This window comes from Zalophus californianus, chromosome 4 (genome assembly GCF_009762305.2).
Source record: "Zalophus californianus isolate mZalCal1 chromosome 4, mZalCal1.pri.v2, whole genome shotgun sequence".
Lineage (NCBI taxonomy): Eukaryota > Metazoa > Chordata > Mammalia > Carnivora > Otariidae > Zalophus > Zalophus californianus.
The window spans coordinates 86,744,770-86,762,360 of NC_045598.1; the positions used below are offsets into that span (position 1 = coordinate 86,744,770).

The following is a 17,591-nucleotide window of genomic DNA, read 5'->3' on the forward strand; positions in this document are numbered from 1 at the left end:
TGCCCTAAAAGTGAGAGGAATGTAAAGATTTGTCCCTATTTATTAGAAAGAGGGAGGTCAGAAGGGAAGCCTGGAGGTTGAGGTTGAGGGCAAGGAGGAGGCGGGGAGAGAGAGGTAGGGGAAAGGAAGGAGGAGCAGAGAGACAGGAGAAGAACAAGAGGAATAAAAACAAGGACCCTGAAACTGAGAGAAATGCAAAGGCGTTTCCTGAATTACAAAGAGAGAAAGAAAAACTTCAGTAAAGAAAGCACTCTTTTTTTTTTTTGTAATAGAAAAATATCAACAGAAGATTGTATACAATGTGACATCCCTAAAGATAAATCTCTACTTCTCTGAAAAAATGGTGCGTACAACATGATTGCATTACATTTCTCTTTTAACATTTTACTTGTGAAATCTCAGAAAAGGATTACTACTCATTAGTGTTATCAAATCTAAACTAAGCATCCAATTTAAGTGCTGAGATATTTTATTTGTAATTGACTATACAAAAGAGATGCAATTTTGATTTGTCAGACCATGGAAATTTTTCTCTTTAATTCTGTGTTACATTTAAACCCCAACTGTTGGAAGACTACCCGAGGAAGATGTCACATTAGACTGTGTTGAGGTCAACAGCTATGAGACTGGAATTATAAAAGGGGAGATTCACTAAGAAGCTCAAATGTATATTAAAAAAACTTATTATTTTCCCATTATCAAGCCTATTAAACAATTATTGTGCTAAGTACTCTGTGCATGCAATATAACTTAATTCCAATACAGTTTGCCTATTTTTCAGATAAAGGCCATAAGGGCCTGATGTGCCATGATCCATACAAAGATTTTTTCTAACTACTGAGTATTTCATAAATAAATGGTGAGAAAAAAAAGAATCCCTGATTGTTTGTACCACTATAATTCATACATATTGTGCTAAATTTTAATAAGTGGGAGAAACACAGCCATTTAGGACTACTTCTCCCAGAATGAACTCATATTTGTTGAATACCCTCTAAAATAAGAAAACATAAAAGAATTTATGGCAATAGTTATGTCCTTTGTCCAAAGAGTCGTTCTCTGTCATTGATATCGTTCATTTAAACTTCGTTAAACAGTTCATTAGAATCTTTGCTTTTTGTCACTGTTTCTTACAAGTTTAGTTTTAATTTTCAACAACAAAGAATTGTTTTTAGTTTTGGGAACTATTTAGCACATGTGTGGGACTTTTTCATCATGTTCCACCTGTGGTTTTAGAAGCTAACTTTCTTTTATTATTTGAAGCAAGATTCTTAAATTTTCTTTTATTAAAAATTTTATTTATTATGTTATATTAGTCATCATACATTACATCATTAGTTTTTGATGTAGTTGTCCATGATTGATTGTTTGCATATAACACCCAGTGCTCCATTCAATACGTGCCCTCCTTACTACCCATCACCAGGCTAACCCAGCCCCCCAAACCTTCCCCTCTAGAACCCTCAGTTTGTGTCTCAGAGTCCATAGTCTCTCATGGTTCGTCTCCCCCTCCGATTTCCCCCCCTTCACTTTTCCCTTCTTACTATCTTCTTTTTCTTTTTAACATATAACGTATTACTTGTTTCAGGGATACAGGTCTGTGATTCAACACTCTTACACAATTCCCAGCACTCACCATAGCACATACCCTCCCCAATGTCTATCACCAGTCACTCCATCCCTCCCACCCCCCACCACTCCAGCAACCCTCAGTTTGTTTCCTGTAACTCTTCTTTCTTATATACAGAACTCGAAACAGTTTGGGCTAATGCTTCTTTTTGAGGATATATTTATCCTTCATCTTCCCCCCAAAATACTCATATATACACACTCGGAATTTTTTTTTACTTTATGTTTTAGTATGTAATGTGCAAGTTATTTTCTCCTAATACAGCACATCTTTCATTGTCCCTTTAATACAATATACCTGCTGTTATCTCTCAGTGGTTGGTCAGTCTTATAGTCTACCTTGGGAGGTCTTTGGTCTTTTCCTGTACTATTAAACTTTTAGCCATTCTTTAGGCCCAAGATAACAACCATGTTTTCTAAAAGTTATATTATTCTAAGAATTTAAAGCATGAGACATCCTTCTAAATATTCCTTACACAACTTACCATAGTATGCTAGGTTTTCTACCACTATTTTCTGAAAGAATTAATGTAGCATTTGGCCTGAATTTTGTACTGTAAATATCTCCATGATTTCTTCATTGATACTTCCAAAGCACAGAATATTTACTATATGCATCAAATAATTATAAATAACAGTAATAAATACAATAACATGATAATAGAATTAGAGATATGCACTGGTCTTTCTACAAAACGTGTGAACTTGATAGATATGTTAAAAAATTTAGGATCTAAATGTATTCATGTGTAGTCAATAGAAATTTCCCAAATTTAGAGGAGAAAGAGCATTATGTGAATATATTTCCCTAGAAAATGTGGTATAAAAATTAAGAGAAATATATATTTCCTTAGCTGGATACATTATGCCTGACAAGTTATATAAAAATAACTAATGGCCTTTGCTTAAGAAAAGAATGCTTATTAATTTTCTAGCAAAGTATGTTTAATATTTAAAATTAATCAAATAAAATGTTCATGTATATCAAGTAGAGAAAGAATGCTGATTTGAATCAATGACAATGCTTAAAGTTTGTAGATATTATATGCTATTTTTTATGGCAAAGCTTAAGTATTTTAATTACTCCCTTGGAGCATTCATAAAATTAAATTTCATATTGCCATCTTACTTGTGGAACGTGCATTAAAATTAACAATAAAAACATATTACTTTCCTGCAGTTAAAATATTGCTCATGATCTTGTCACAGCTCATTAACTTTAAAACAGTGAATGAAAACAATAAGAAGAGACATTTTGGATGTATATTTGTGCCCTAAAGTATAACTGTGATTTCTTTTTCCATTAGTTATTTCAAACATTCTATAAGTCTAGATATTTTTAATAACAGCATGCTCTGCAATGATTTTGTTTTATACTTCTATAAATGAAAAGTGAAAATCTCTGATGATACATACCTATTAAGCAAATGATCTTACAAACATGCAAATCTTTTAAAAATATTCCCAAGCCAACTTTTAAAAGAATAAGCCTTCTGAGTCCTTTAGTTCCCAACTGAACCACTGGAGAAATCTCATTAAAAAAAATAAAAATTTAAACGCCATATTAAAAAAAGAACCCATTTGCACATTCTACAAAAAATATAGTTAGGATCTACTTTCTTGTGACACTGACCGGGAATACAAAATATATTATGGTAGGTAGCAGCCCTTGGGAGACTCATGGTGCACATGCCTTTTTTTTCCCATAAAGGGTAGACATTTATAGTGATAGAAAGTATTGCATAGCTGGCTATAGTAAAGAGCAGAGGGCTTTATAATGGTCAGATAAATAAAGATTTACATTTAAAACAAATACATTTGCGTTTACACATAGATTAAATGGATAATGATCAGCTCCACAAAGGTAGGATTTTTGCTTATTTTTTTCACTGACGTCCAGAACTTTGAGTAGTTACTCAAACATAGTAGACCCTAAGTAAATAAACGTGTCCGTAGTATGTGAGTATGTGTGATCTTTCCCTTTCCAGAACCGGGACCACTAATATTCCCATCTTGAGCAAACTGGCTAATCACTCAAATGCTCACATTTCTCACCAATAAAATGGGGACAGAAATAGTTTGTCCCCAGGTTTTTGTGATGTTTAATGTGGTGATACCTTTAAAGTTCTTCGAGCAATGTCTGTCTTAAAAGTATGAATGCAACAGATCTTAGAGAACCGTACATGAACATCTACGTATCTCAAAAATAGATATGCAATTTCAAATGAGTGTAGAAGTAAAATTTTATAGAAGAGAAAACTAAGATCCAGAAGTTTACATGGTGTATCTAATGTTATACTGTTTAAAAAAGGGTAGAGAGTTTTTCACAAAAATGATATCTTTAATCCTAATTTAAACTGTTGGTATACTCATCGTTTACACCCATGACGAATATTTTACACATCAGAAATGCCTAACTGGAAAGAACTCACAGAAAAAATGTTAAAAACTATAGAAATACCATTTTCCCACCCCGTGATTTAAATAGCAATGGGGACATGACAAGTTAAACATTTTCCAAAGGCGTTCAGTAGGTTGTCTTTTTATTTTTTTCTTTGTTGTGCAAAAGCAGAGGCAATAGTGTATGCTGACTTGAACGAATTACAATGACCATATCATAAAATATTGTTATTTATTTATTTATTCTGCTATTTTAATACTAAATATTAACCACTACAGGTCACGTGTTTTCAACTGAAAGATAGACACATAGCAGCCTTTAAAAGGGAGAAATTTGCATTTCTCTTTATAGTTAAGTAACTATATTAACTTTATATTAGCTTAATCCTCTTCTAGCCCCTTCCTCTAAACTTTACAGTGAAAATACAAGAAGGAATAGTATCAGTTTATGTTCTTGGAGCAAAGAGAATGGTGTGATTATTTCTTTAACCCTTCACAGACAGGAGAGCTCCCAGATGAGTATTTCCTGTTATTTTCACTGGGTGTTTCATATTCTGAGGAGCATTTATAAAGTAAATGAAAGTGGTAAACAGAGAAATCATCTCATCAACATTCAGTTAAAAGGCAGCCCACTAGAGAGTTTTATAGAAGAGAAAACTAAGATCCAGCTTATATGGTATGTCTGAAGTCATACCGTTAAAAGAAGGGTGGACATTTTTTCCACCCTTTTTGTATTTAGAAGCATAAACACAAAGTTTTACAAACAAGAGCTATTCAAGTAGAAGGAGGGAAAAAAATCTGCCCTTTCTTTTAAAGACAACTTGACCTTCAGGACAAAACAAATCGAGGAAATTCACACTCCCCAGATTATATGTATTTTAGATCATACAAGCCAAAAAGTCAGGAAAATAACAAGCATTACCAGAATTTAAAGCATAAATACTGAATGATTAAATCCAAGTCCTGTAATATCTCAATCTTTGGTAATTGATCCCCATCATCTCTATACTTTGTTCATCCCTGGTTGGATGTCATAATAGGTTACCTGGATTCCAACAGAGAAAATGTGCTCCATCTTAAAAAATATAGTATATGATGAATTAATCAGGAGGTTTAATCCTGCTTAGAATTTATCTATTTCTTGGATCAAGGACTAGGTAAAAGCCAGCAAAAAGAAGGTTCTCTGGAATAGGGCATAAAAACAAAATTAGAAAAAGATAGGAATTATGATAGGAAAGACCTATAAACTCCTAAGAAAAAAATGACAAGAAAAAATAATAGCACATAAAGAGGAAAAAAGAGTCAGAATGATCAGCACATAGTCATGAAATAGAAGTCATAGGAAAGGTGTAAAGTATGTATGGCACAATTTTGAAATCTTGGACATTTACCTTTTAGAAGCTAGATGTCTGGCCCCCTCCCACACATTTTCTCCATATCAACTCCTACCACTCTCAGGGGAAAAATATGTGGTTGTAAGAAAAGAGGTTGTAAGAAAAAGAAGGTGTTTTTACTAAATGTACCATTCTATTTTAATCTCCTTATTTTTAGAGAAAGAACTATTGGCAAGAAGGTGGTTCCATGTCAGAAAAAATATACAGAGAAGAGATTATTTAGGGAATGCATTTTCCTTGATTTTGTTTGGTGCAAACGTAGGTGGTAGGTACAATCTGAGAATCTGCTTGCATAATATATATATATATGTATATATATATGTATAGTGTGTTTACGTAAATACAAAACGTTTACTCAAGTTTATGTTCAACATGTGAGAAAAAATGCTTCACTGCCTTCTTTTCTTCTTTTCAGTCCTTTGTTGCTTTCTGCTTTGTGTGTGTGCATTGAGACATCCACTTAGTGAGTAAACCCCCTGAGATCAGAAAACATGCCTGTGCTTTGATTGGCATCTATTACCAGCTCTTGTGTACAACATCATGCAAACAGTGAGCACTTCGGTTTTGCCAGACTTTAAAAGCCCAAAGTCACAGCACCCTGTTGGGATCATATTGTTTGTCTTCAGTGGGAACACAAAAAACGGTTTCTTAATACACAATCACTTCAAGTAGCACAACCTTTAGAATACTTGCTTTCATTGATAAAACTGATTTTTATTTGTAGTTATAATTAGAACATTAAAAAATCATTGTTCCCATCTTGTGTTCTTTGTGCTGTATTTTAATATATTACTTATTATTTATTATGTTATTTTATCTATTCCGTATCTGTCTTCTTCAGTATACCATAAGTTCTTGTAAGGAAATATCTGTTTAATGAATCTATTTAACTTGAGCTTAATAGACTGGTATATTCAGATATTTATTTAATTACAGTTTTTCTGTAAGAAAAGGTTTTAGCAGCTTACAGGGAAGACATAAAAATATAAGATAATATAAATAAAAAATAGACAAGAAAAAAAGGATTAGACAAGAAAAATAGACAAGCAAGTAACTTTTTATTGGCAAAAGATAGAAGCAATAATATTAGTAATCTAAAAATGTATACAATAGACCAAGGTTTTTCCCAACTTCAGGCCCTGATCTACTCATGGGTTGTGAAATCAATTTAATGGGTCCTGTCCAGCACTTTTAAAAATAATTATAAGATATAAGAAATAATATTAAAGTATATCACATGTATTTTTTGATAGAATTGAATTCAGAAAGTTACAAAAACAGTGATAAAGCAAAACAGTTTTTTTTATTGGATCTCAATTTTAACTCCATGATTTTTGTAAGTCAAAGTCAAAAGAGAATTTAGTTTCACAATTCATAACATTTAAAAGTAGAAAAAAAAAAGCTAGCTGGCTGCTCAAGAAATTACAAAGATTTCTACAGCTATGATTAGTAAGAGATTTCTTCTAAGGATATTCATAGCAAGGGCTGTGCATCAAGCAATCTCCCATATCCTCAAATAGATCGTTTTGGTTGGTATAACACCACATATCATAGTTCCTCCAAACATAAGCCAACGACATCTCAGCTGGACCTAGCAGAGTTTCAGTAAGCCCACTTCTGTAGGATGTCAGAGCAATGTGACAGAGCTAGCCCGAAGTACATTTCTGACTAAATGGATTATGAATAAAGAGAATGGATGTCAAAAATATTTATAAATAAACAGATGGGCACAAGGATGGGTGGATGACTATGAAATATTATATTTTGCTTTGTATAGATCAGAATATGTAAAAAATAGTGTATAAGGTACATAATTGTGACATGAACAAACTTTAACAATCTCCCTGTGAGCAAGAACTGTTAATTGATAAAAGCCATACTTTAGGGCCTTTAGTTTTAGTTCATCAATATCCTGTGCAATGAGGCAATTTATTTCTCTAGTAATCCAGAAACACACAGCACACCTAGGCTCCTTGAAAATTGTATTCTAGGATTAAGAAGCTGAAGATTCAATACTGTACTGAGAAACATCTATAGTCATTAAGGATTCAACCTGTACATCTGTTTAAGCAGTTTGAACTTTCATTCATTTAAATTAAGCTATGGTTATAAGAACCACGTATAGGAATACTAAAGCCAGTTAGCTGTGATATTAACTCCTATAACTCTCTTCCTTTTGAAAAAAATATTGTTCACAGCACCAGGGAAGGATTACGAGGACTGAGAGAGAGGGGGGTAAAGAAGTAGAGAGATTGAGAGAGGGAGAAGAAGGGAGAGAGAGGAAGAGGAAGAACACTTAATTAAGCAGATTTTGCAGAGTGAGAGGTATACATATCTGGAAATGAGTTTGTGTAATGTGTTATCAAGACCTTTTGTCTCCAAAGGACTATGAACCTGGGTCAGTTGTTTACCTTCTCTAAGTCCCAGATCCTTTGCCTTTAAAAATGGAATGATAATATCTACTGGGTCAGGCAGCCAAGAATCAAATCAAATAAAGATTATGAAGTTCCTAGCATTAAGAGTTGAAAGAATAAACACTTCTAACATTACTTCATCTCCCTTTTCTATTTCCTTTACCTTTCACATTCTTTATTCACATTCTTTCTGCAGAGAATCCATCACTTAAATATTTTTGCTTTAATATGAATAGCCAAAACCTTCATCCCTCTCTGTTAAGAATTTCAGTCCTGCACTTACCATGACCTGATCAGTATCTCAAAGGCAAAGTTAATATAGATGGATATAAACTCAGACCCATCTACTATAGAATCAAGAAGTTTTACAGGATATTTTTGTATACCTTTATCCCTTATGACTTAGAATTTCATTGTCTCTCACCAAGTGACCAGATATATGCTTCTGATATTTTGATGTCACTCTTTGATCAACACTGCAAAATAGAGCTTATCTTTCTTGCCAAAGAAGTCACCACTCCTTGTGTTTCCTATCAATTGCAAGGTAACACCTTGCAATTGATAGTAACACCATACAAAGTCTTGAAGTTCAAAAGATAAAAATTAACACGAACAAATTTTCTGAGTAAGTTATGGTTTACATCTAGAAAATCAACAGTTTTTCTTTTAATCTTTTCATTTGGAATAAAACTTTTTCCAATCAAATTTCACATGTACATAATTGTTTTAGAAGGAGTAAACCAAGGTTTGTTTAAAACTTGTTACCAGGAGTGCCTGAGTGGCTCAGTCAGTTAAGCATTTGACTCTTGATTTTGGCTCAGGTCATGATCTCAGGGTTGTGAGATCGAGCCCTGTGGGGGGCTCCACACTGGACGTGGAGCTTGCTTAAGATTCTTTCTCTCTCCCTTACCCTCTACCCCCACTAAAAAATAAAAAGATAAAAAACTTGATACAAAGCATAAGTTATCACCATATACCTCTTTACTATAATTTATAACAATTAAAGCAATAGCACAAGGAACTAACACATATGAATGATGTCTTTAGTTGTTTCTTTTGCATCAGCTTTGAGGAGAATTTCAATTGGTTGATGCATACAGAATTGGATATGTGAATTTATTATAAGAAAGGGTATTAATTCAAAATAAATGAACTCACAAACCTCTGTGAAATTCAAAAGCCTCTGTGGAGCGTTTCTGTTAGCAAAGTAGAAAAGCCTTTTAAAATCTCTTGTGACTGCTGAGAGGTTTTGGGTTTCCACGTGAGAGTGTTTTGTCTTTGTTGTTGTTGATCCTGACCAGGTAAAATTGCCCCGGGCATGGAAGGCGTCACTAAACTGTCATTCTCACAAGGACAGAAGCTTGAGGTCATCACTCAGCTTTCATCTTTCCTCACTGCCCACATCCAGTCTTAGTAATAAATCCTCCTTACCCTGCCTTCCTCCTGTTTGTTACATCTGCACTGTCCTTTGACTTCTCACTGGCCTTATCACTGGCTCACTCATATCATGACATTGATCACTGAGCGTTTATGCTCATCGACTCTCTCCCATTTCTGTTATACGTTACATACTAATAATGACATTTTCCCTAAAATTGGCTTTTACTCCAAAAGACTGTATTTCATTTTTTTCTCCACTTGCTCCCAAAACTTCAAATCTTCAAATTACTTCAACTTACCATTTTAGAACTTCAATAGTCATATGCCATTCATATATCTGCTTTAGCTTTAAATTATGTAAATACATAGCAGAGTGCCTGGATCCTAGAGAGAATTTATCAAATTTTAGTCCTTTTCCCAATGTACTTCACTTTGGTAAAATCAGACATTCTCTAATACCTTATTTTATTTTTCTTGCTCTTAAATGATCTTGAAATCTTCTGCCCTCCGTGAAGCCACCTCCTGCAAGAGTTTTCTTTGCTGCTTTCTCTTCTTTTCCTCCCGCCCTTGCAGAATTCATATTTATGGTTTGTATGCCATTAGGCATTTAATCATTGACTTTCTAATAATGCTGCTTAGTGTCTGGTGTGTTTCTTTTTGTGAAATGGTTTATCTTAAAGTCACTTAAAGGGATATATTCCATGCAACTTAATTGTACATGGGGAGGTAAGTAGTAATTGCCAAATAAATGGTGTTGAAGCCAACTAAATAAATATTAGATTTTCATATCATATGTAGAATGCAATTCTACATTTGGTCAGATAATTGTTGATTACCATTCTGTTAAAGTATATCTCTTGTATATACTATGCACCCTACAAATACACAGATATTAACTATTCCAAATACCTGGGATATAGCATTATTTGATTGGGCCCTAAAGAATAACTTCAATGTAATCCTTGTAGTCATGACTCAGGTTTCACAGATACAATAATTTGATCTTAATATATATACATATTCCTAAAATAAAATCACTTCAGATCCTGAAGATCTGATTAAATGCATTGCATTGTGCTGAATAATTTGAAGATTCTATGCTCAAATAAAAACTTTTGTCGTATTCAGCTGTTGTTTCTGCTAGTGCTACCAGCACTGACTTAAAAGGATATTATTAAATGTTCTCTATAATTTTATGCATATAGAAGGTCAAATATATTACTGAAATGCTTATTTTTCCTTTTAAAAAATCTTTACTATGCGTCCATACCTACCTTAATCATTATAACATGACATTTATGTGATCTGCAGATTAAATATGTTAATCAATCTGCCAAAGGTTATAATGCCATGTCCTCAGTATTAGTTATGCTATATACACTTAACTCCAATATCAGGCTTTCTGATAATTCAAATAGGTAGATTTGGAAGGATTACTGTATGTCAGCACTGCGCCTTAATGTACCAAAATAACACAAAAACTCACACTCTACTGAGAGAGATAACCGATTATATTCCAATGTAATTTCTAAAATGCAAACCATAACAAAGAGCACTAAAGGTGAAAAAATTTCACCAATAAATGAAATGGAGGCAAACTGTCCAGAGACGACTTTATAGAGATTTAACATTTCAGCCTCATCTTTTTGGGTGAGTAGAATTTTTGTTAAGTAGAGAAAGGGAAAATGGGGTTTCCTGGAAAAGGGGAAAAGTAAATAGTATTCTCTCTGCAAAGTATAGAAGATTGTGGCAGTTTGAGAAGCATGAAGTTCAGTGCATGAAACTGGGTAGAACTAGAGGGAGTCAACAAGGCAAATAAAACAGGCTATGGTGAATGGGACCAAGCTGTGAAGATGACTCATTGGTCATTATAAGGAGTGTGTTTCTGAAGGCAGCGTAGGACCACGAGCTGCGGAAAAGCAGAGGGAGGGCATAGTTAAGGATATGCACCTGTAATTCTCAAACCAGTGGGCAAAACTGAAGAGGCTAAGTAAATGGAGTCAGGGACATGAGTTAAGACACTACTGAGCAAGGAGAGACAGGAGAGTCTGAATAAAGGTAGGAGCAGTGGTGATCAAGAAAGGGGGACAAATTAAAGAAACATTTTGGGGGGGACTAATAAGACGTCAACATTTTGTATAAGGAAGTTGAGAGAGGATTTAAAGCCATATTCAGCTTTTCGGCTTGGTGAAATAAGAGGGAGAATAAGATGAGGCCACTAAAGTTGGCAGTTTGGCTGTTTTTGGTAATCTTTCGGAGTACAGGTGAGAACAAAGGTAAACTCGGGGGCACAAATGAAGGCCGTATTCAACTGATTTCAGAGGGATTGATCCGTATCTCAAAAAAGGAAAAGGTGAAGTAAAGATCTGATATTTGCTCATTTGCCAATTATTTCATAAGGTTACATTAACTAAATAAAGCAGTCTGGATAACACGTACATGAACGCCTTTCCAGCTTAGGAGAGTTTTGTAAAAGCATTGACAAAATTCAAGTCTCATCAAATACTCACAATAAGACAAATTATGATTTATTCCCTTGGTTATTAAGAAGCAAGCTAGCTCCTTTTACCTCCTAACAGCAGCGGTGGAGTAAATATTTCCAATCATCTAAACTCCTCTGTTTCTGCACTCAGTAGTGCATGCAATTAGTAGAAACCAGGCATTGACTGATTTGATTGACGTGTGTTTATTTTCTCTCCTACACACCGTGGGATCACAGCGTGAGAGTAATGAAAGAAGAGCTATAATTTGCAACTATGGGTAGCATGGCTATTTATTATAATCATACTTACAACTGGACCCGGTGGGCCCTGGGGACCTTCCCCTCCTTTCAGTCCAGGTGCACCCTGGGAAATGAGAATAAAAACAATGAAAACGAATCAATGTGACTTGAATATAAATAGGAGATGTATGACTGATAAAACGAAGATGGTAAGAAGTGTTTTAGACACAAATATACATTTCTATATATATTATGATAATCAATGCTTAGGCTTACGCATCTCCCCTTAATTACTTATGAAACTCTATTTAGTTAACTCCTAAGAAAAATGCTTCTGATAAGCAATCTCATTTACATGTTTATTCTATATGTTGATTATACCTGAGCTCCAGGAAGACCTCTTTCACCTGGGAAACCACGAAGTCCTGCTGGCCCGTCTTTCCCTGAGATACCTTGAGGACCTGGGTCACCCTAAAGAACATAATACACATCAATCATAGAGAGTAATTTCTACATGTTTCTACATGCAAAGCTGTTATTGTCTCCAATCTGTAAGTAAAACCTAAATGTCACTCAATAATGAGAATATTGTGTGGAATGCCATATGCATTAAAATGAACTGACCACTACCTATATTTAAAAACTGTGTATAAATGGATGGCTTTATGGTCAATGGACCTAAGTGGTCTTATGTTATCATTCAGTCACACCTTGAAGAACAATAAGCTGAATATTTTACCGGTATATCTTTCTGATCCATTTAAATACTGTGCTAACGTGAAGAGACCCTATGGACAAATGACGAGAAGCTACAGTGAAAAGTAAATGGATGCCTTCAGCCAATAAGTTTCCTTGAGCATGTCATACCTTCGCACCTTCTTTTCCTGCAGCACCAGGAAGACCCTGCTCACCAGGAGGGCCCGGAGGGCCAGGATGTCCTCGTTCGCCTATCGGACCAGTCTCGCCAGTTGGTCCCTAAAATGGATCAGCAAAACCTCATTAGATTGCTCTTTTGCTTTTGGTAAGGATAACACAAATCCCGAAGAAGTAGTACTCCCTTTCACAGAAAGTTATTCTCATTTATTTCCATGCTGTCCTACAAAACAGAAAAGCAGCATATCTGGGAGAAGTCTGAAAAGAGTAAGTTCATCCTTGGTTAAGACCTGATTTACATAGGTAAATTCAAAGAGCTATTTTCTTCGTTCAATGCCAGAAGTGCTTCGGAGTGAAGCCAGTCAAAGTATTGTTAAAAACTGCAGTTTTTAACTGGTTTCATCCCATTCCCTCTTTTTATATAAGATGTCAAATGCGGTTAGGAGTAAAAGAGGCATTGGTACCACATTGGTAGCTACTCAATGAATCACTGCTTGATAATAAGCCTCAGTCCCCTGGAACCCAAACAACCGAAGCAGCTCTCCTTGGAATTTCCATGACTAGAGACCTCTCTATAGTTAATCTATATGCATTTGACAAAGTCTAGGGAACGTAGCAGGGAGATCTGGCAGGCCTGGAGTTTGGGCTGGCAGTTCCTCCCGGCCAAAGGCTGTAACAAATAGCCCGCTGCCTTAAATTGCTACAAATGCCAAAGTGAAAAATGTCGGGTCATTTATGTGTCCCCTGAGTGGTGCTGTTCTGTGGTGCTAAAGTTTAATGAGCTTTCAAGTGTAAATAGAGAATGGTGGCCAGTTGCTCTCTATCTCCACCTGAGAATAAAGCAAAATGAAGGATTTAAGTTAAAGACATGTAAAGGGAAAGTTTCCAGATGCTAAGGTTGTTAAACAGTGGAATGTGTTGTTGAAGTTGCTTATGCATTATCATTCCCTGTTATTTCTCTAAAAATGCAACAGATTCTTAGCCTCTGGTCTTGGATAAAGAACGTAGCTGCCTCCTATTTCAGTGTAAATTTCTAGGTTTAAATTCTTTTAATTATATGTTGCTGAAAGTCCCCAATTTATCATTAAGGTACAAACATTCCCCCAAAAAGGAATTTTTCTTGAATATCTGATCACTGGAATTTCAGTAGTAAGCAAGGTAAAATTGATCCTAATTTAATGGCTCTATCACCATTGAGACAAAAATGAACAAGAATTCACATGACTACAAAAAAAGGAGTGAATATCAAATATCACAATCAATATTGTTCCTATTAAATCTATTTTCCTATTAAACTTCTTTTGTCTGAACATGAAAATTAGGTTATTGAAATCAGGAATTGGATTTTCTCTCTTAAAAGAACCAATAAAGAAAACTAACTCAATGGAAACGCATCCTCAGTAAAACACCTGATACTTTAACAACAACAACAACAACAACAACAACAACAAAGATCTCAGAAGCCAGATGTCTACATTTGGCTTTTCAAAAGCCAAATGAATTTTCAAAAGGGGTAAAGTCCTGAAATATTCAGTTAAGTCCCTTGATATAACATTCTAGTTGGACTTTAATTCCATTTCTATTCATGGATATTGAATGTAATAGGAATCATTCTTTAAATTATATTTTTTCACAGAAAATTGCCATGAAGTTGCTTGAGATGAAAAAAATAAGGGTAGCTAATTATTGAGGGAGTATTTTTTTAATCAAAACTGGTAGGCCGTTAGGAATTTTTCAGCATGGAGGCACCTGGGTGGCTGAGTCTGTTACCGACTCTAGATTTTGGCTCCGGTCCTGATTTCCGGGTCATGAGATCTAGCCCCGCAAGGGGCTCCATGCTCAGCGCAGAGTTTGTTTGAAATTCTCTCTCTCCCTCTTGCTATGCCCCTACCCTCACTTGCATGCATGCTCTCTCTCTAAATAAATACAAAAAATCTTTAAAAAAAAGAGTTCTTCAGCACACACACACAAAAATTATGCCAAAAAAATCATGCATACTACATTTTTCTTTTATAAAAGAGTAAACAGCATTTCCCTTGGTTCAGGATTCATCTCTGGAATTAAATGATTAACCACTCCAAGAATTCATTTTTGCCTTTGTCACCCATATTCCTAGAAAAAAGATGCAGTTTTTTGTTTCTCTGCTTATATGTGTGTTTGGATGTGCACGCTTGTGTGTTTGTGTGTGTGAATGCATGTGTGGGTGTATTTGAGTTACAAAGTCTTAAGAACCAATTATAGTCTGAGAAAAAACTATTTAAAGCAATTAAATAATTAAAACACTTATTCAACTGCTCCTGCTCTTTTGCTATGATTTGTTATTAGCAGGGGTAAAATTCCAGCTGAGTAAACTAAATTTGTTCTTTCCATTCAATGCCACTTTTCCAGAATAAATATTTTCTATTCTCACAAATTATTCTATAATTCAGTATACTGCATCCATTTTTGAGACTCTTTCTGCCACCTGTGTTGAAAAAGCTATCTGTCTTTGTCATTATTTAGACATATTCGAAGGTTACAAACTAATATTTTATCATTGATGGATATCATTTTTATAAAGACAAAAATCTTAAGAAACATGCAATATACTATAAATATTACAATTTAAGGAAAAAATCTGTGTTCAAAGCTTTATATTTCTAACATATTATACATCTAAATCTAATTTATACTCAGAAATCTGAAGTCATTTTGTAATTTGAAATTCTGGGAAAAGATGATGGTCAACTTTTCTAATAAAGCATTTTGGTGGTTTTCGCAGATAGTACTGTGATCAGGCTTTCATGTTAACTTCATTGTGAATTTTCTGACTTAATTTTCGTTATTTGTTTTATTCTCATTTATTTATGCAGCCAACTGAAAAAAATCTCTTCAGCTAAGTAATAGCTTGCTGAAGTTTATTTGAGGTAGGCCAGTTGCATTTATTTAAATGTGATGTAAAATCTAAAATACATCACTTTGAATCATAATAAAATGGGCAGATTTTATACAGCATAGAAAAGATGAGAACATAAACAGGAAAATAAATCTTATTAGAGAAATAAAGTAAAGGGACATACCTGTGGTCCAACGACACCCCCTGGCCCAGGCGGGCCAGTCTTGCCTTGAAATCCCTAAGGAAAGAAAGCATAATCTGTTAAAGCTATTCATGACAAAAGCATAAATTAAAATCTGGTAATATAACTCACATTAAAACAAAGTCACTTTTTGGCTAAAAATACTTATTTTTAAAATTTGTTTTATTTTATTGTTTTTCTTTATTTATTTTGGGGGGTGAGCAGAGGAAGAGGGAGAGAGGGAGAAGCCCAAGCATGAGCCGAGCATGGAGCCAGACATAGGGCCCAATCTCACAACCCTGAGATAAGGACCTGAGCCAAAATCAAGTCATATGCTTAACTGACTGAGCCACCCAGGCACCCCTAAAAATACTTATTTTTAAATGCTTAAATATGAGTTATTATATTCCAGTTTTCTTAAAAATTCTAAATTTACCATCCTCACTATTTCACATTATAGTCCAATGATTACTTTCAATAAACTTAAAAAAGAAAAGAAGATAATGAGATGACGATGGAGGGAAAACGTATTCTGAGCTCTATTCTACCTAGTCAAACAACAGCGAGAATTTTAACATAGCAATGTATATGGATAAAATAAATGATGATTTAGACATTCTTGAAACAGTCTACTGGTTCTATATAGAGATAAATCTATGGGCTGTGATATTAATGCATTTTCCTTTCCTGCATTCCAACATAAAACAAAACAAGAACAGAATCAAAACAAAATCAAAACAAAAATAAAACAGGATGTAGAGTACATTTATAAAAAGAACACTGTGCATGATTCGTAATCATTTCAGCATTTTATCAGTATTCTTTCTTAAAATCCCCCAAAATACAGTTACAAATATACCTTGTAAATAATGCAGCCATTAAGATAAAATCTGGGGATGTAAGCAGCAGGTAGTCACTAAACAAAGCTTTGAGCATATATTTTGGTGTCTATATTTCTCTAGACTCATGGGTTATTCATTCCATGTGACTGTTTTATGATTGGCAAATTTCCTTCTCATGTAAGTTAACTTACATTTTACAGTTGGAGAAGTAGCTTAAAAATACAGGGAGAAAAACCTTCAGAACTGAATTAAAGCAAATAGTGTTCGCAAAAGTATTCACGGCAACATGAGACTGGAAATAATAAGATTGAAAAGCAAAGGGCAGACACTGTAGTCCTGTGTTTGTATTGCAACCTTCCAGAAAACTGACGAAATTATTTATAATAACAAAATTGTATAAGTAGAAAAAAAGGAAAAGAACCTGTATTTGTAATAACTTTAATTGACATTTCAGGGAAAGAAAACAGATTCCTTCTATTTTTTATTTTGTTTACATTTTTTAAATTTTATTATGTTATGTTAATCGCCATACATTATTACATCATTAGTCCCTGATGTAGTGTTCCATGATTCATTGCCTACACACAACACCCAGTGCTCCATTCAGTACATGCCCTCTTTAATACCCATCACCAGGCTAACCCATCCCCCCACCCCCCTCCCCTCTAGAACCCTGCTAGTTTATCAGAGTCCATAGTCTCTCACGGTTCGTCTCCCCCTCCGATTCCCCCCACTTCATTGATTCCTTCTATTTTATTAAATCCATTAATCCTTAAGATCAACAAGGTTTGTCTTGAGATACCACTTTTAATAGCAAAACAGGGGCTCCTGGGTGGCTCAGTCAGTTAAGCGTCTGCCTTTGGCTCAGGTCACGTTTCGGG

At 34.6% G+C, this 17,591-nt stretch overlaps 1 protein-coding gene across 5 annotated transcripts in view; it reads right to left on the bottom strand.

Annotated features, from left to right (window-relative positions):
* COL11A1 (collagen type XI alpha 1 chain) overlaps positions 1-17,591 on the bottom strand; it is a 195,981-nt gene that overhangs the window by 53,850 nt on the left and 124,540 nt on the right. For all 5 annotated transcript variants that reach the window (XM_027571529.2, XM_027571515.2, XM_027571497.2 and 2 more), the window contains 4 exons: positions 15,872-15,925; positions 12,807-12,914; positions 12,321-12,410; positions 12,010-12,063 (listed from right to left, as the gene is read on the bottom strand). In XM_027571529.2, coding sequence (XP_027427330.1) covers positions 12,010-12,063; positions 12,321-12,410; positions 12,807-12,914; positions 15,872-15,925 — 306 coding nt within the window. The remainder of the gene's footprint in view (positions 1-12,009; positions 12,064-12,320; positions 12,411-12,806; positions 12,915-15,871; positions 15,926-17,591) is intronic.